We start from the raw sequence: 19,631 nt of genomic DNA, 5'->3' as shown, positions 1-19,631 counted from the left end.
CCACAGCGAGATGCCGTCTTAAAACCACTCGACTGGCAAAATTAAGTCTGAAAATACCCAACGGTAGCAAGGATGGGACTTTGTGGGACACTTACACGCGGCCGACAGGAGCATAAAATAGAACAACCACTTTGAAAAACAGTTCAGCCCAGTGGTAGACTTCTCGTTGTTCAGAGATATTTGTGGCCCCTCCCTGTGTGACAGTTAGACTGTCTGCCTTATGGATGCTCAGCCTGGCTATGTGACTTTTTCCAAAAATTAGAATCTAACCAACTACAAGCAAAGTGACCTGTATGTAGTCCTTTGCAACAAGATGACCAAGTAGAAGCTGCTCCCTCCACCCAAATCCCAGTGTGGAGTGACACAGGGCAGAGCCACAGCCAGCCTGCAGTGGGCATGCAGTGACAGCCAGAAATGCACCTCTGTTGTTTTGTTGTCATCCATTAAGATTCAGGGTGAGGCGGGGTGTCATTTGTTTTCCGCATAATTTAATATATCCTTACTGATACGGGGACTAGCTCATAAATTTGAGCATTCACATACCCTAAGACCTAGAAGTTTCACTCTAAAGAAGTTTCCTTAGAAACACTCTTAAATGAGAAACATATAAAAAAAAGAACATTCATAGCAACATTGTCCATAATTGCAAAGCACTTGGAAGCAACTGAAATGTCCTCTGGTTCCGAATGGACTGATAAGTGATGGTGTGTTTTGAAATAGATAAGCAAAGTCCTACTACAGAGCACAGGGCACTGTATTCAATATCTTGTAATAACCTATAATGAAAAAGAATTTGAGAAAGAATATATACATACACATGGAGAGCTGAATCACTATGTTGTGCACCGGAAACTAACACAACATTGTAAATCAACTATACTTTAATAAAAAAAAATAGTATATTTGTAAAACTATACAGCAGTCAAAATGAATGCATTCTAGCTACACACAATAACATAAATGAGTCTTATAAATATACTTTTGAGCGATTAAAGCACAATAAGTCTCCACAGGCACAGAACCGTTTTCATAAAGCTCAGAAACAAACAAAACTAAATAAAAGTTTTTTTGTGGCATACATATCTATAGGATAAATGATTTTTTTTAAGCAAGGGACTGATAGACTCGACATTCCTGAGAATCATTGTCTGGGCTTGGGGTGGGGAGGTAGGCAGGAGATGTGGGAGGGAGGCAGTGCACAGACGGCTGCTCTGACCCTGACTTTGACTCCATAAAGGGTCAGTTACTAAATATTCTAAGCTTTGTGGGCCACATAGTCTGTCCCAGATGCTCAACTCTACCGTTGTAATGCCAAGGCCGGCCTGAGGGTGGCTGTGTGCTCCAAAAAAACTATTTATAGACTCTAAAATTTGAGTTTCATAGAATTTTTCGTGTCATGAGATACTATTCTTATTTCGATTTATTTTTAACTATTTAAAATGCGTAAAACCATTCTGAGCTCATCAGCCACACAAAGGCAGCTCAGACTTGACCTGTGGGAGTTTGGCGACTCCTGCTGTAAGTGCTCCGGTTGGGCTCTGAGTTGGTGGATCTTCACTCCTGTTTCACGTATTAATTTATGTATATCAGACGTTATTGTTAAAGTTTTTAAGAATAAAAAAGCATGCCCTGGCTCAGAGGGGAGGAGGACAAAGGCAAAAGATGTGAGAGTGGAGAGGACCACAAAATATGGGGGGACATGTGACTCTTTTTTCCCCAAAACTCTTCTTCAAGGTCTGAGATTTTTGTTCATTTGTTTTGTTTTGTTTTTGTTTTTGTTTTTGTTGGTTTTTTTTTTGTTTTGTTTTTTGCTCTTGACCCCAAACCTGGACGATGATGACAACTGTCCTCATTGTCCCCTGACAGTGTGAGGGTGTCATTGTGCTGAAAGACTGAACCCATGGAAAATTCGGTTGGGGATATTCCCTGCAACTATGGCTCACTGCCCTATATCATATTAGCACCCCCCCCCAAAAAATAGAATTGACTTTGACTATAATTTTAGCTGCATCATTGGCCTGTGATTAAATTTAAAATAAATTTTTCTTTGGATTTCAAAAAACTAGTGCAAACCTCTTAAGCAGTATCCAGAAAATGCACCTTTAACCACCAGTTCTGTCCCATTCTTCCGTTCTGTTAAAAGTGATACATTTTTAAAGGCCAACTCATGAGCAGTTAGAAGAAACCTGTTGAGGTAATCTTGGGTATTATCTGGGATGACGTTTTTGAATTTAGAAAGATATGATAGTGGGAGCCCTTGTATTTCTCCTGTGACTTTTCTCAGGAGAGTCCCAGCCCCTCCTTGGGTTTCCACTTCATAGTTCACATTCTCCTTCTTCTTCTTCTGGAAATCGACAACTGCAGGCATCTTCCTCTTGGGCTGTTTGTACTGGTCTCATAAACGCTAAAAAGTAATTAGAAGACAGTTATCTTTTGTTGTCTGATTTACTCATTTAGCAATCACTTTCCATAAGTCACATTTGCAGAACATCTCTAATATTCTCAACTTTAATTTCGACAAACTCATCAGCATGAGAGGTAACAGCAAGTATAAAAATTTTTTTTCAGGATTATTTAAGGGTTTTTTTTTTTTTTTTTTTTTTGCTTTTTACCAAATGCTTTTTTGTTGGTCCTGAAAAACTAGTTTCTTGATCTTCTCCAAAGGCTGAAAACAATCTTGAGCATGAATCACTATAGCATAAAATTAGTCATGTGCCAAACATAACAGTAGTTTCAATCCAGCAGCACGTGTTCGAGTCTTGAGGATTACGTAGATTACATTTCAGATGGTTTCTTTTGAATGAAATGCTTACGGCACTGAGATGTTAAAGATACACCCACTACTTCCATCAACTAGGAAGTAAAGAACTGACAATTCATAAGGACAGCACCAGCTCCTGGGGTTTTGTTTACATGTTATTGTAAAGTATTTGTGTTACTGCTGAGAGACTTTCAATCCTAAAAAGCATATTAAATGATACATATATATACACACACAGGTATAACTGTGGCCCTACATCCAAGCCCACCAGTAAATATGTATATATACTAATCAGATGTATTTTATAGCCTGAGAAAGAAAAAATCCCTACCCCAATTCTACATGCTTGTTACTATAAAAAACAAAAAATAACCAAAACCCAAGAAGCATACCATCTCCAAGAACTTATGAAAAAGTGGCAAGACATTCAGAACTACTGATGAGATGTCTTTTCTCTTTTGAAATAGCATGAAAGTTTAATTTTAAAATGTAAGTCTGCTTCAAGAAAGATAGAGGAGTCACGTTTTTTCCTATTCTTCCTGATAAGTATTGCTGAAAACTCTCGATATTGTATATGTAACAAACGTAAGAAGAATCTGAAAGGTGGCAAGAGAGCAGACCAGCTAAGGATCTTGGAACCCAAGGGAAAATATGGCCTTGGATTCCCTGAGTATTCTTTCTGCTTTCTATGCCTCAGACTGGGAACTGGAGAAGTCAGCAACCTAGAAATACCAATGGGGTGTAGACTAATTTTAAAAAATGCCCTAAGAAACCCCAGCTTTCTCTAGCTGTGAAAACAGGAAAGGATCAGTAACAAGACTGAAGAGGTTTAGATAATCATCACTCTAGTCTAGCAAAACACCACAGAAAAAATTGTGGCCTCACACTCAAGCCCACCACTAAAGATGCAGTAGAGAGCCTAGACTTGTACCCTTAAGCTCTGTCAAGGTTCATCTCTCCATCCTCACCAGGGTAGTCAGAGGAGGCCTAGTGGAAGGCTAGGACTTCACCACCACTCAGCACTACCACCCTCATCCCACCCCTAGTCGATGTCAGTGGAAACCACGTGGAGAGCAGTAACAAAGTACGTTTCCTCAACCCAGCCAGGGTAATATCAATGGAGGCTTAGTGGGGAGCCTGAAATCCGACACATGTCTAGCAATAACAGGAACCCCTCACCCCCAGGGGGTCTAGTGCAGAACCTGGACTTCCACCCTCATCTGGCAGCATCCTCCCTCCTTTGCTGGAGTGGTGTTAGGGGGAGCCTGAACAAATACAAGCTGTCAATTATATCCAAAGTCTGATAACATCATATCCAAAATGTTTAGGTTTCGATCAAAAATCATTTGTCATTCTAAGAATCAGGAAGATCTTAATGTGACTATGAAAAGACAGCAGATCCTGGCATCTAGATGATACAAATGTTGTAATGATGTGGCGAGGACTTTAGAGCAGCCACCATAAAGATGGTTCACTAAGCAACTGGGAACGTATTTGAAACAAATGAGAAATAAATAGGAGATTAAAAAATAAAAGAATCAGGTTGCAATTTTAGAACTGAAAAAGTTTAAAAATAAGTGAATGGGCTCAGCATAAGAGTGGAGAGGACAAAGGAAAGACTTCTTACCCAATCTGGACAACAGAGAGAAAATACTGGGGAAAAAATTGAACAAAACCTCAGGGACATGTGGGCTTACAGCAAAATACCTAATATTCATGTCATTGGAGTCTGCAAAGAAGAAGAGAAAAAGAGTAGGGCTGAAAAAGTATTTGAAGAAATAATGGCTGAAAATTTCCCAAATTTGGTAAAAGGCATAAACCTAGAGATTCAGGAAGCTGAGTAAATCCTAAACAGGATACTCCTAAGAAATCCACATCAAGACACACTGTAGTACAAAAAAAAAAAAAAGACACATCTTAGTTTAAGTTCTGAAAATAAAAGACAAGAAAGGAAGGAAGGAAGGAAGGAAGGAAGGAAGGAAGGAAGGAAGGAAGGAAGAGAAGAAAGAAAGAAAGAAAGAAAGAAAGAAAGAAAGAAAGAAAGAAAGAAAGAAAGAAAGAAAGAAAGAAAGAAAGAAAGAAAGAGAGAAAGAGAGAAAGAGAGAAAGAGAGAAAGAGAGAAAGAGAGAAAGAGAGAAAGAAAGAAAGAGGAAGAAAGAGAGGAAGGAAGGAAGGAAGGAAAGAAAGAAAGAGAGAGAGAGAAATCTTGAAGGCAGACAGAGAGAAGCAACATATTACTTCAGGGAAAAAACAAATTGAATGACAGGGAATTTCTTATCAGAAACCATGTAGGCCAGAAGAAGTGGCACAACATGTTTCAAGTGCTGAAAGAAAACAACTCTCAACCCCAAATTCTACACCCAGTGAAAATATCTTCTAGGAATGAGGGGAAATTAAGAAATTCTCAGACAAAAGAAAACTAAGACACTTTGTCACCAGAAAAGCTACCCTAAAAGAATGACTAGAGGAAGTTCTCTAAACAGAAGATAAATGATTAAAGAATGAATCTTGAACCATCAAGAAAGAAGAAAGAACAACAGAATGAGCAAATAGATGGGTAAATACAATGGACTTTCCTTCTTTTGCATTTTTAAATTATGTTTGATGATCAAAGCAAAAATATACTGTCTAATATGGTTCTCAAAATATGTAGTGGAAATATTTAAAACAAGTATAGTACAAATTTGAGGAGGTTAAAAGTATATAAAGGGAGGTGAAATTTCTATACTTCATTCAAATCATTAAAATGTTGATACCAGTAGACTTGATAAGTTATGTGTAATACTAACAGCAACCACTACAAGAGCTATACAAAGAGATACACTAAAAAATATATATAGACAAATAAAAATGAAATTTTAAAAAATCTTCAAGTAATCCACAGGAACACAGAAAAAAGAAAACAGAGAACTAAAAGTAAGAGAAAACAAACAGAAAACAAAAAATAAAATAACATCTTAAGCCCTAACATACAAATAATTACATTAAATATACCAATTAAAAGACAGAGATTAGTAGTGTGACCACACTATGTTGTCTATAAGAAATTCAATTCAAATATAAAAATGTAGCAAGGTTGAAAGTAAAAGGATGCAAAAAGATATACCACATAAATATTAATTTAAAAAAAGGAAGAGTGGCTACATTACTATCAAATAGACTTCAGAGCAAAAGAAATTACCTATCACAGAGAGGGACATAATTATAAAAGAGTCAGGTCACCTAGAATACATGGAAATACTAAATACGTATACAACAAACAACAGAGTTGCAAAATAGGTGAAGCAAAAACTGATAAAACTGAAAAGGGAAATATATAAAGCCACAATTATATCTGAAGAATTAAATGGCCATCTCCCAAGACTAGATAGAACAACTTGACAGGAAATCAGCAAAGATTTAGAAGAACTCAACAACATCATCAATCAACAGGATCAAATCAGTATTTATAGAACACTCCACCCATCAGAAGAATATACATTCTTTTCAAGTGTCTATAGAACATAGACCAAGATAGATCATAACTTGGACCATGAACCAAACCTCAACCAATTTAAAAGAACTGAAATCATACCTAGTGTGTCCTCTTACTATACTGGAATTAAAATAGACATCTTTGGTGCAGGCATTATGGGAAATAGTATGGGGATTCCTCAAAAAAACTAAAAATAGACTTACCATATGATTCAGCAATTCTTCTCCTGGGCATATATCCAAAGGAAACTCTATTTGAAAAGATACATGCACCCCAATGTTCATAGCAGCACTATTTACAATAGCCAAGACATGGAAGTAACCTAAATGTCCATCCACAGATGACTGGATAAAGAAATTGTGGTGTATTTATACAACAGAATACTACTCAGCCATAAAAAAATAAAACAAAGCCATTTGCAGCAACATGGATGGACCTGGAGACCATCATTCTAAGTGAAGTAAGCCAGAAAGGAAAATAAAAATACCATTTATCACTCATATGTGAAATCTAAATAAGAAGGAAAAAAGGACACTAATGAACTCATCTACAAAACAGAAAGAGTTGCAGACATAATAAACAATCTTATGGTTACCGGGGGAAAGGGGGTGGGAAGGGATAAATTTGGGAGTTTGAGATTTGCAAATGTTAGCCACTATATATAAAAATAGATTTTTAAAAACAGTTTCTTCTGTATAGCACAGGGAACCATATTCAGTATCTTGTAATAGCCTTTAATGAAATAAAATATGAAAACAAATATATGTATATATACCCATGACTGGGACATTGTGTTGTATGCTAGAAATTGACACATTGTAACTGACTGTACTTCAATTAAATTAAAAAATAAAATAAAATAAAATAGATGTCAACAACAGAAAGAAAACAGGAAAATCAAATATTGGAAACCAAATACTTAAAAACTTAAAACACTAAACTAAAACTAAAAAAAGTCTTTTAAATAATCAATGGTTTAAAGAGGAAGTCTCAAGGGAAATACAAAAAACATACATTGAACTGAATGAAAATGGAAAAACAACGTATCAAAATATGTGGACACATTCAGTATTGAGAAGGAAATTTATAATGTGAAATTCTTACATTAGAAAAAGGAAAAGTCTCAAACCAATAACATAAGCTTCCACTAGAATAGAAAAAGAACAAAATAAATCCAAAGCAAGTAGAAGAAAGGAAATAATAAAGGTAAAAGCAGAAATTAGTGAAATCAAAAACAGAAAAACAATAGAGAAAATTAATGAAACAAAGAGCTGGTTCTTTGAAAAGATCAATAAAATTGACAAATCTTTACCAAGACTGATTCAGAAAAAAAAAAAAGAGAAGACACACATTACCAACATCAGTAGATGATATCACTACAGACCTACATACAACAAAAGGCATAAAAGGATACTAAGGGAATAGTATAAATAAAAACACATATATTTGACGACTTAGCTAAAATGGACCAAGTCCTCAAAAAATGTGAACTACCACAGTTCACTCAATATGAATCAAATAATTTGAATATTCCTATAATTATTAAGGAAATTGAATTTGTGATTGAAGAGCTCCGAAAAGAAATCTCCAGGCCCAGATAATTTCACTAGATCATTCTGTAAGCTATTTAAAGGAGAATTAACACCAATTCTACACAATCTTCTCCAGAAAATAGAAGACAGAACATGTCCCCGCTCACTTGAGGGATTCAATATTACCCTGATACCAAAACCAAAGACAGTACTAAAAAAGGAACCCACAGACTAACGTCCCTCATGATTAGAGTTGCAAAAATTCTTAACAAGATATTAGCAGAAAGAACTGAGCAATATATAAAAATAATTACATACTGTGACCAAGTGGAGTTTAGTCCAGGGATGCAAGGTGAGTTTGACATTCAAAAATGAATCTATATAATTTAATCTATTATAATTTATATAATCTATATAATTTATAAATTATAAAAATCACAGAATCAAATGAATTGCTGTGGAAAAAGCATCTGACAAAATGTAACACTCATTCGTGTTAAAAAAAAAAATCTTTAGAACACTAGAAGTAGAGGAACTTTCTCAAGTTGGTAAAGAATATCTGCTAAAATCTCCAGCTCACATCACATTACTGGCGAAAGACTGAACGCTTTCCCCCTAGGATCAGAAGCAAGGCAAGGACATTCACTCCCACCACTCGCATTCAACATAGTACTGGACATTCTAGCCAGCACAATAAGACAAGAAAAAGAAATAAAAGGCATACAGATTGGAAAGGAAAAAATAAAACTGTCCCTATTTTCAGATGACCCTATGGTCTATGTAGAAAATTCCAAGGAATCTACAAAATACCCTAGAACTAGTAAATGAGTTCAGAAAAATCACAGGATATACAAAATCAATCTACAAAAGCCAATTGTATTTCTATATATTAGCAATGAACATGTCAAAACCAAAATTTAAGATACAATATTACTTGCAATTGTTAGATTTAAATACTAAGGCCTAAATTTAATAAAACATGTGCAGGACTTGAATGCTGAAAACTACAAAATGCTGATAAAATAAATCAAAGAAAATACACAGAAATGCAGATACATACTGTATTCATGGATTAGAGTTCATGGATTAGAATACTTAACATAGTAAAGATTTTAATTCTCCCCAAATTGATATGTAGATTTAACACAATTTCTATCAGAATCCCAGCTGACTTTTTACAGATAGAGATAAAATTGTCCTAAAATTTATATGGAAACGCAAAGGAACTATAATAGCTAAAACAATTTTGAAAAAAACTAAAGTGGAAGGAAACACAATACCCTCTATCCAATTTCAAGACTTGTTTTACAGTTACAATAACCAAGACTGTGTGGTATTGGCAGAAGGAAAAACATATCAATCAGTGGAACAGAAGAGAGAAACCAAAAATAGCTCTCATGCAAGTATGACCAACTGATTTTTGACAAAAGTGCAAAAGCAATTCACTGGAGGAAGGATCATCTTTTCGATATTATGATGGTGAAGCCATTGGACACTCATAAGCCAAAAAAAAAAAAACTTGATCTAAACCTCTTACATCTTATACAAAACTTAACTAAAAATGAAACATAGATAAAGGTAAAATATTTAGAAGATAACGTAGCAGAAAGCCTAAATCTTTGGGACCTAGGACTTGGGGAAGAATTCTTAGATATGATTCCATAGATTTTTTAAATTGGCCAATTGGGCTTCATTAAAATTACAGGCTTTTTCTCTGCAGAAGACCATGTGAAGAGGATGAAAATGCAAGCCACAGACTGGGAGAAAATACTTACAAATTTCATATCTGACAAAGGGTTCGTGTCTGGGAGATAAAAAGAATATTCTAATGTGAGCAGTAAAACAAAGCATTCAATCAGAAAATGGGCAAAAGATGTGAAGTAACATTTCACTGAAGAAGATATGCACATAGAAAATGAGACCCCGAAAAGATGATCAACCTTTAGGGAAAGACAACTTAAGACCATAATGAGATATCACCACACAACTATTAGAAGAGCTGAAACTTAAAATTGGGACAATACAAAATGCTGGTAAGGATGAGGAGAAACTGGATTTCTCATACATTGCTGGTGAAATGTTAGCTCCTCTGGAAAATAATTTAGCAGTTTCTTTAAAAAAAAAAAAACTAAACATATATTTACAACCCAGTATCTGCCTTCCTGGGCATTTATCATAGAGCTACAAAAACTTATGTCCACCCAAGACCTGTACAGGATTATTCATAGCAGCTCTAATGTCATGGTCAAAAACTGGAAACAACCAAAACATCTCTCAGTAGGTGAATGGTCAAGCGAAATGTGGTACAGCCACACCACGAAATACTAGTTAATAATTTAAAAAAAAAAAGGTGAACTATTGAAACAACAACTACTCAGATGGATCTCAGTGGCATTAAGCTAAGCAAAAAAGCCAGTCTTCAAAGGTTGCACGTTTATCATCCCAAACAGATCCATAGTTACCAGGGGTTGGGAATGGTGGGGGAGAGGGACTGGATGAGAATCTAAAGGACTAGCAGAAGGGAGATCTTTGAGGTGATGGAATAGTTCTGTATTTTGACTGTGTTGGTGCTTACACCAATTTACTCACGTGACAAAATGACGTACAATTAAATACACACAATGTGCCATTGTCAATAGCCCGATTTTGATACTGTATTGCAGTTGTATAAAATAGAACCTCATGAATGGCACATGAGAATTTTCTGTACTGTCTTTACAACTTCCTGTGAGTCTACAATTATTTCAAAATAGAAAGTATTGAAAAATAACCTAAAATTTTTAAAATGGACTTTAGTTCCATTGAAACTCACTAATTACTCATAAATGCCTTTGTAAATCATCTTATAAAGACCTTTATTGTAGTGCGGGGTGAAGCCAGGAGGTTAGTTGTTGAACTCAGAGGTTTTAGTGAGCGCTTAGAGGTTTAAATCACAGGTTTAGACCTCAAAAAGAGAATCGAAGAACAAACCACAGAGTGGGAAAATACATTTGCAGCACATAAAGAGTAGACTAAAAAATTCCTATAGATTAATAAGGAAAGGACAAACAACCCAATGGGAAAATGCTCAAAAGATCAGGCACTTTGCAAAAGAAGAAATCCAAATGACCAGTAGAACATGAAAAGATGTCTAATCTCACCAGTGATCGGGGACATGCAAATTAAAACCATGAGATACTACTTACACATCCACCAAACAGATAGAAAATTAAGTCCAATACTTAGTGTCAGCAGGGATTGGAGCAAAAAGAACTCTAATCTGCTGCTGGGAAAAGGTAAACGGGGTCCTACCATTCTGGAAGACAGTTTGGTGTATCTAGTACTAAGAACCAAGATACACATTCCTCATATTCCAGCAATTTTATTCCTAGGTAACAAAGAAAAGAAGAGAAGAAAAGAGAGGAGGGGAGGGGAGAGGAGGGGAGGGGAGGGGAGGGGAGGGGAGGAAAAGAAAAGACGTGCTTATACGTACTGAGATACACAGACAAAAATATTCAAATATCCTTGTTTGTAACAGCCCCAAACTGGAAACAACCCAAGTGTCTGTGAATATTAGAATGGATAAACAAACCTATGATATAGTCATTCAACAGAAGAATATCCAACACAAGATAAATGCAACATGTGGGTAAATCACAAAGATCAAATGTTGCGTGAAAAAGGGAGGGAAAATACAGAATAGACACAGTGTGATTCCACTTGTATGAAGTTCACAGGCAGCCAAATTAAACCATGTTCTTAGGCAGCAAAACTATAAATAAGAGCAAGGAAGTGAACACCATTAAAATCTAGATGTGGTTAGCACGAGTGGGGAGGGAGGTTTTCATCTGGAAGGAGCACAAGAAAGGCTTCCGGGGGGGCAGACACTGTTCTATTTCTTGACCTGGGTAGAGTTACACAGGTGTTCACTTTAAGATCTGTTACACTTGACATGTATACGTTTTTTTTTTTCTGTATGTTATATTTCACAATGTTAAAAGATACTGTTTTCAAAAAGAACCTTTCTACAAGTTAGTGTATTGCATCTGTAGACAAGACTAACTAATCCTTTACTATATCTTCATATAGTTTTAAAAGCCCAACAGGAGACACTCTCCCGTCTTCCTACAGTGTTTTGGGTTATATCACAGACCGCTCAGAGTGCTCCTCCTATATATGAACCCCTCTTAGTAAGCTGAGTTGTTATCTTACGGTTCTGACTTCCATGAAGACATACTGCAGGTTGTCCCCATCTAAGCCTTTTCGAATAAATATGAATAGCCTTTGCTTAATGAGTGTTGACTCTGTGCCAGGCACTTGCAGAGTTCCTTATAGAAATAGTATCTTGTTTAATGAATGGAATCCATCACTGAAATTTCTCATTTAATCCAGATCTGTGTCAGAATAATCCATCTCCCGCCAAGTTCTCTAGGTCTTCTTGTGTGTGTGGGTCTAGCTCAGGTTAAGGCTGTTCCTTAGCCAGAGGCGTAGTGCTAGATGGGGCAGACGTGATCTTCTGGTTCCTCTTTGTCAATATCCTGTATCCACAACTGACTGGTCACACCCCCACCACACACACACACAGTCCGAGGCTGCAGTGCACTTAAATGGCCATTTTTCTGGAACCCTTGGATTATGTCCTGCTGTCACCAGGCTTTCTCTCCTTCGGCACTACTGACATTTGGGGCTGGATAACTCCTTGTTGAGGGGGCTGTCCTGTGCATTATAGGATATTTCACAGCATCGCTGGCCTCCACTCACTAGATGCCAGGAGCACTCCCTCCGTATCCCTTAGACAGTTACCACCAGAACTGTCTCCAGACATTGCCAGATGTCCCCTTGGGAGCAAAACTGTCCCTCTTGATAACCACCATGTAACTTAGCTTCTGTAACTTAAAAAAAAATCATCTTTTCCTTTCTACTGTAAAAAGCCTAGCCTCAAAAAGCTCACATCTAAAATGTTTATGTTTGTCTTACGTTGTTTGAATATATACAGGAGTTTCTTTCTGCCCTGTTTAACAGCCGAGAAACGGAGCATCAGAAAGGACACCAGGAACAGCAATGCAGCTGATGTCAGTGCGAGAAAGAAGATGATGACCTGGGAGGTGTGACCTTAAAAAAGAAAAAAAAAAAGAGCAAAAGGAGAAATTCAGGCAAAAATACATTTTTTGCAAATGTTTATATTTGCGTGTGTTTATATTTGCATTTGTAAGCTCGTAACCATGAGAAGAGGCGCCTTGGGCATCTCCAGTTAGCTCACTTTGTAAACTTGGCTGCTTGTTAAGAAAACCTTTTTTAAAAACCTTAAGAATTTTCCTAGGGGCCTCCAAAAATTAAGTGGTTTGGCCTTTCTAGCATATAGAAATGGGACTCTATAATTGCCTTTACTTGGCATAATCAAAGATGCAGTGTCTGTTTGGATCAAGTCCCACCCTGCTCTGCTTGCTCCTGTGGAGCTCAGACTGAAAAACAAACACCTGGGGAAATGGATGGGTCCCTTGACGCCAGCGTAAAATGAGGAAGGAGTGTTGAAGGTGACTGTTGTAGGCAGAGATGCAAAACATCATGATACTGGAGTGATTTAGGTACCAATCAAAACAGCCTTGATACATTCACTTTGATTTAACAGCAACAAACCAGCTACCTGGCTCTCTCCCAAGGGCAGGCACGGTGGTGGAGGGGGTACCTGGAGAGAAGTCAGCCGACGTTGGGCCACACACTACATCACTTTCCTTCGTCCCGTTCACAAGTACCAACTTCCCATCCAAAGAGCAGCTTAGACAGTTCAATGAAAAGAGTTCAAATAATTAATTCAGGTACACATCATTCTCATTAAAAAGACTGACATTCTCCACCCAGTAAAGCAGCCTAGAGACAAAGATGTGTGGATTTGAGTTCATAGGCAAAGCAAAGGTACTCTGAAAAACTTCCGCTTGACTGGCTGGCTTTCTCCAGTGTTCACTTGGCTCTCACGGCTCTCCACAATTCTTCCTACACTACCTACCTACCTGGACTCTTCTCTCTTCCCAGGCTGGGAGCCCTGTCCCATCACAGCTTATTTCACTAGGCTGTTGCCTGGTTAGTCTCCCAGTAACCTAGGGAATTCCTAACCCTATCATGTGTTGGCATTTAACAGACCAGGGTTTGAGCCCTGGGTCTGTCCCTTTGCAGAATGACCTTGGGCAAGTAAGGAAACCTCTCTAAGCCTCCGTTTTCTCACCTGAAAAGCAAGATATACAAGTCCCAGGACTGTCGTTAAGAGAAATGACTCTCCGTGCTTGGATTCACTCCCAAAAAACAGGGTAGCCGTCATCATTGTTCTAGGCCTTGCCCCTTGCCCCTTTCCCTAACCCAAACACAGCCATTCTCCGTAGCCCAGCTCAATACCACTTTCCATGCAGACTCACTTCGCTGCTCTGCACGATTTGTGTTGAAAGACTTTAAAACAAAAACTTTCCAATCTGTTATGAACTAATACTTTTGTAAAACATAATAAGAATGTAAGTGTAAAATAGTAATAAAAATGATTTTCTAGGGGGAGGGTACAGCTCAGGGGTGGAGCGCATGCCTAGTGTGCACAAGGTCCTGGGTTCAATCCCCAGTACCTCCATCAAAATAAATAAGTAAACCTAACTACCTTCCCCCTGTAGATTTAAAAAAAAAAAGTGATTTTCTAGTAAGAAAATCAAATGAAAAAAGAACAAAGGCGTACAAAATGCGCTGTTGGCTGTTTTAGTACCTATGGTGGCCGTGTTCATCCAAGTACATGTCATCATTTCTGAAGGAAGGAAACGTTTTACCCTTCCTCTGTGTCACAGTCAGTGCCGGCACTGAGCACTGAAGGTGAGCAGGAGCTCGGTGGCTGCCTGGGGCAGACAGTCACTGAGTTCCCCTGGCAAAGCGGAGCTCGTTGTTTGGGGCATTATTTCTGGAGAAAATGCTCCCTTTGGGTATCCAGTCATGATTGCCTCATACCGTTTCCATTCTGCCTAGAAGCATATTATTCTATGTCTACACCTGCTAGGTGTAAAACAGTATCAATGATAACATTCTTTGCCCTTAAAAAAGTTAACCCTTTGTGAGTGGAAAGAAATTATACATACTCAGTCCAAGGTTGACAGGCGCCATGTTTCTGATCATTAAATGTCCCGAAAGAACAATCTTTACAACCTTTTGTAAAAATGAAAGGAATAATAAAAAGGAAGCATTTTTATAATTTTGTAACTTTCCCCGTGATGTACACGATCCCATAATAATAAAGTCATTAATGTAATACAATCTATACACTTGTTCAACAATGCCTCGTGAACTTTATTAGTGATGAACAATTCTGGAATATTATGTGATAAACATAATCACATAACTAAGTCATTAGCTTAATACAATCTATGCAGATTGGTCAACAGTTTTTCTTGAAATGCAACCCTAATACGACTAAAGGTTTTATTCTAATTGTAGTGTTGTATAGGATGTATGAAAATGCATGGTTCTGGTGAATAACAAATGCTGGGATTTCTAGTTAATAATTTTGTAAATATCATATACTTGACTCAGTGGTTCATTACTTATTACTTTAAGGTTGTACAATGTTGTGTTAGTTTCTGGTGTACAGCACAGTGATTCAGTTGTACATATATATTCTTTTTCATTATAGGTTATTACAAGATATTGAATATAGTTCCATGTGCTATACAGTAAGGCCTTGTTGCTTATCTATTTTATATATAGTGGTTTGTATCTGCTAATCCCAAACTCCTAATTTATCCCTCCCCTACCATGTTGTATTTTCTATTTGAAGGACCAAGACCTAAGCTAATGACGTATGTTTAGATAACAAATTTGCACTAGATTGAAGGAGAGCAAACCTACCCTCTTCTGTTAATTCTTGACCTTGAATACAGTCCTCTTCACACATGGTGCACCCTGCCCCCTGGCAGTGGAATCCTGACACACACTCACACTCTGCATTGCTGGTGGGGGAACACGCCTTCTTCGTCCTGAAAATACCTACAAAGTCCCCCAGGGTTACATTACACTTGACCCCCAAATCCAGGAAGCAAATTTATATTCTGCAATAAAGACAATTCTCACTCTACTTCTACCGGTCCTAATGACCTCACAGTATAAAGTTTACTGCAAAATAACTACAGAAGACATTTTTATATTTTGCTACTTAAAAAATTCTCTCTTGTCAAATGAATGTTTCCTCTAATATTTACAAAGCTCAATCCACAACTGATTGCTGTTACAATAAATTATTTTACTGGACCTGCCTATTGACAGAGGAATCGGCATCTGTGACACATAAGACTCTCAGTAGAGACCAGCACACAAGGGAATAAAAGCTTATCTTCCCGACACATCTGGATGAAGAACACATCTTTTAAATCTTACCTTCGCACTTCCTGCATATGTCGCAGCCCTTTTGTCCACTTGTGCTGGAGAAACTATTTGAAGGGCAAGGAATGCAGGGCTCCTGCTTGGTCTTCCCACAGAAGGTGCCTAAGAAGGATAGGCGAGGCCTTTACATGCTTGATGATGGACAGTCATTACCCACAGCACTTGAAACAAAGATCCGTTTTCTAGGTGCCACAGCAGTAGACGTTATTTTGTTCACTGACTGTTTAAAATTACCCATTCACAAGGTTTCCCTAAGCATAATCACAGAACTAAGAATAACAAAATATAGATATTGCAACAAATAAATCAACAGAGAGAAAATAGTTTCCTTTATCTATTGAAGAAAACAGAATGATTTCTCTTGATTGATCTGGGAGATGAATGTGACTGGATTCAGGAGGTCGATGTCCTTTACTGGCACACGAAAATTTAAATGAGTCTGCCTTTTCTCACTCTGTTAAGCCTCCTGTCACCTTAGTCCCTGCTGGTTCTTACATACAAAGCTAATGTTTCCTGACGTCTTTCCCTGTGCTGTGCACTGTTCTAAGCCCATCCATCACGTGATTCTCCCAGCAATCCTATGAGATAGGTTCTTATATCAATCCCAGATGATGAAGCTGGGGCACAAGAGGGTAAGTGTCAATGCTGTGCTCACACAGCTAAGAAGCAGCATCCAAGAAGTCTTTGTAAATGAATGAATAAAAGATCAGTGAAACAGAGCTCATGGCCCCAGCTGCTAGAATGACTGGACCATGTTTTCAACAGAACAGGTCCAACACATGTTAATTTGGTCCTTACCCGCTGAACAGTTACTACAGAAATCCTGCGTTGATCTTGTCCTCTCAAAATTCAGCACCAACAGCACAGTAGCCACTATGTTGTAGTAACCACTTCCCATGATGAAATCTTGCATAGATATATTAGCCACGCCGACTCCAAAAGAATTTTAATGCAAATAGCTGGTTTCACAAATACCACTCTGTAAAAGGTAAACCGTTTCCAACAGTCAGGTGGTTTCTCCCTTCAGAATCATCTACATTACAGCCACTACCTGCACCATTTCACACAACCATACTCAGGGTTTTTCAGAAACAATTAATGATGAAATACCATGGAAAAGGTAGCAAATTCACGGAAACCTCTATGATCAGACAAGCAGGACTAAACACATAGCTTTGGGCAGACGTGCCAAAGTCTAACAGTGCGCTTTCCAACATGTTTTGCCAAAATGGAGAGACAACAATAGCAAGAACTTTTGGGGACTTTCATAGATGTTTAGCATTAGCCTTCAGATTTCAGCAACGCCAGTTGCTTGCTGCCTGGAAATACAGTCCTTAAAAAGAGACTCCATCCATGGCATCCAACAGTTCAGCTCAGTGAGAAGGCACCTCATCACTACTGCTCCCCTTTTGTCTGAACAGCAGGTGGAATTTCAGCACCTAATTGCCCAAATGTTGAAACACCTCTCTGTTCAACTCATTCGCACATTTTCTTAAAAGACACATATTTGTCTATTTTATTTGAAGCTCCTGTAGTAACAGAACTAAGGAATCAATCTCTCTAGACCAAGTCCTTGATCTTTATTTAATGGGCTATAGAATAAAAGTTATTAGAAATTAGAGGGGGAAAAAAATCTAGAAATGTACCAAGGGACCAAAGGTTCCATCCTCACTCCTATTCAGTCCCTCCCCTACCCCCAATCTCGTCTGCCCCAAATTGACAAACCTTGAGATCTCAGGGCTGGTGGAGAACTTTCCTCTCCTTGATCTTCAGAGCAGTGAGGTTCTGCAGCTGAAGGAGGGCTGCAGGTCAAAGACTCAAAGAGGGGAGCGTGGTGACTCAGCCGGGGGCGGGACCTCGTGGGAAATCCCCAGAGACAGCGCTGTGAGGTAGCTCACTTGGTATTTGCTGACCTTAAAGTCCCCCAGAGCTTCTGTCGCCACTTGATAACGCACTTCAAATGAAAAGCAGACTTCTGCTGTTAAGACGTTGTTCAGATGACTTTGGCAAACAAGTTTTGTCACTTAAATAGTTCTCCATGTCAAAGCTTTCAACGCGCCCTTAAAATATTTGGGATTTGAGGGATGAAACCCCCTTCTGAAGAAACATCAGCGCTCTTGCCACACACAACCCCTTAACCCTATCACAGTAGCGATGCGCTCGCTGTAATTTATTGAGGGCAGCTGGGGTACTAGGCATCAGATAAGCACTTTAGTGAATCCTAGCCTCAAAAGAACCCCAGGAGTTGATATGACAATGATGATGACGATGATGACGATGATGATGATGAAGACATTATGCAAATAAGAACACTGAGCTATGAGTCTAGCCAGATTATCAGCAGGACCGGGAGCTGGGATTAGAACCAGCTGTGACCTGGCTCCTTCTGACTGTGCTCCATGCTGAGCAGGTGAGAGGTGGGGAGGAGGAGGAAGATGTGGAGGGAAGTGGAGACAAAGGAAGCACAGACTGTATATGGCAGGGTGACGCCGTTGGGTAAAGTTGAGATCTCTGAGGGCATTTTAGAAAACCGTTGTTTCCAATTAAAAAAAAAAAAAGAAAGAAAGAAAGAAAGAAAAGGAGGAACAGGAGGAGGAGAGAGAAGAGGAAGAGGAGGAGGAATCTTTCAAGACGCTAAGAACGCGTCCTGCAGTGAGTGGCTAAAGGCCCCTCAAGAAGACAACCAGGGCTGCTAAGAGCAAAGGGATTTGGACCAAAACAGATGGTTTCCCATTAAGATCCAAACAGAAAAAAGTTATTTTTCCAAGGGGGGCTTGGTCTTGAATTGGGGGATGAAGAATGGGGAGGAGGGAGGTACTGTTTATTAAACACTTGTTACGTGCTAAGCCTGTTACATGTCTCCGTGACTGTGCTGTGTCTCCATCCTCCTTAGAAACTTTCAGGGGCTCCTTGTTGTCCACCAAAGAAAGCCGGGACCCTAGAGTCCAGTATTCAAGGACCTCTTGGATCTGACCTGAAATTGCCTTTAAAAAAAAAAAAGATAGAGTTCACATAAAGGTCATAATTTTAAAGTGTACATTTCACTGGATTTTAGTATATTCACCATGTTGTGCAATCCCCACCAGTATATAATTGCAGAATATTTTCATCCATCCAAAAAGAATCCCCAGACCTGTTAGCAGTCACTCTCCAATCCTTGCCCCCATCTCCAAGCCCCTGGTGACCATTAATCTGCTTTCAGTCTTGATGAATTTGCCAGTTCTGGACATTTCAGATACACAGAGCCATACAACATCTGGCCTTTTGTATTGGGCTTCTTTGACTTACTATAATATTCTCGAGGTTCTTCCACGATGAAGCATGTATCCATACCTCATTCCTTTTTTGTGACTGAATGATATTCCATTGTGTACATTTACCCCATTGTGTTTATCCATTCGTCAGTTGACGGACATTTGAGTTGTTTCCACTTTTTGACTATTACAATGATATGGCTATGAAGACTCGTGTGCAAGTTTTTGTA

At 38.3% G+C, this 19,631-nt stretch overlaps 1 protein-coding gene across 2 annotated transcripts; it reads right to left on the bottom strand.

Annotated features, from left to right (window-relative positions):
- Positions 1–922: 922 nt before the first annotated feature.
- On the bottom strand, positions 923–17,934 carry TNFRSF9 (TNF receptor superfamily member 9). Of its 2 annotated transcripts, none has more exons than XM_011000787.3 (8): positions 17,873–17,934; positions 16,946–17,126; positions 16,142–16,249; positions 15,617–15,754; positions 14,851–14,917; positions 13,392–13,522; positions 12,725–12,859; positions 923–2,404 (listed from the first exon to the last, which is right to left on the bottom strand). In XM_011000787.3, exons 2-8 carry the CDS (start codon positions 17,058–17,060, stop codon positions 2,316–2,318), a joined length of 783 nt encoding a protein of 260 aa, XP_010999089.2. In that variant the 5' UTR covers positions 17,061–17,126; positions 17,873–17,934; the 3' UTR covers positions 923–2,315. The 2 variants fall into 2 exon arrangements, with proteins under 2 accessions (XP_010999089.2, XP_031319846.1); XM_031463986.2 differs by having other exon boundaries at positions 13,434–13,522.
- Positions 17,935–19,631: the final 1,697 nt, after the last annotated feature.

This window comes from Camelus dromedarius, chromosome 14, assembly GCF_036321535.1.
Source record: "Camelus dromedarius isolate mCamDro1 chromosome 14, mCamDro1.pat, whole genome shotgun sequence".
In the NCBI taxonomy this organism is placed as follows: Eukaryota; Metazoa; Chordata; class Mammalia; order Artiodactyla; family Camelidae; genus Camelus; species Camelus dromedarius.
The sequence above is the reverse complement of the archived record's forward strand: the minus strand, read 5'-3'. Positions and strand labels throughout refer to the sequence as shown.

Coding starts and splice junctions, on each gene's coding strand:
- TNFRSF9 (XM_011000787.3), bottom strand. CDS start 17,060: ATGCAAGATTTCATCATGGGAAGTGGTTACTACAACATAGTGGCTACT. Junction 15,755..16,141: donor CATATGCAGGAAGTGCGAAG/GTAAGATTTAAA, acceptor GGGACTTTGTAG/GTATTTTCAGGACGAAGAAG. Junction 14,918..15,616: donor TCAAGAATTAACAGAAGAGG/GTAGGTTTGCTC, acceptor TTTTTACAAAAG/GTTGTAAAGATTGTTCTTTC.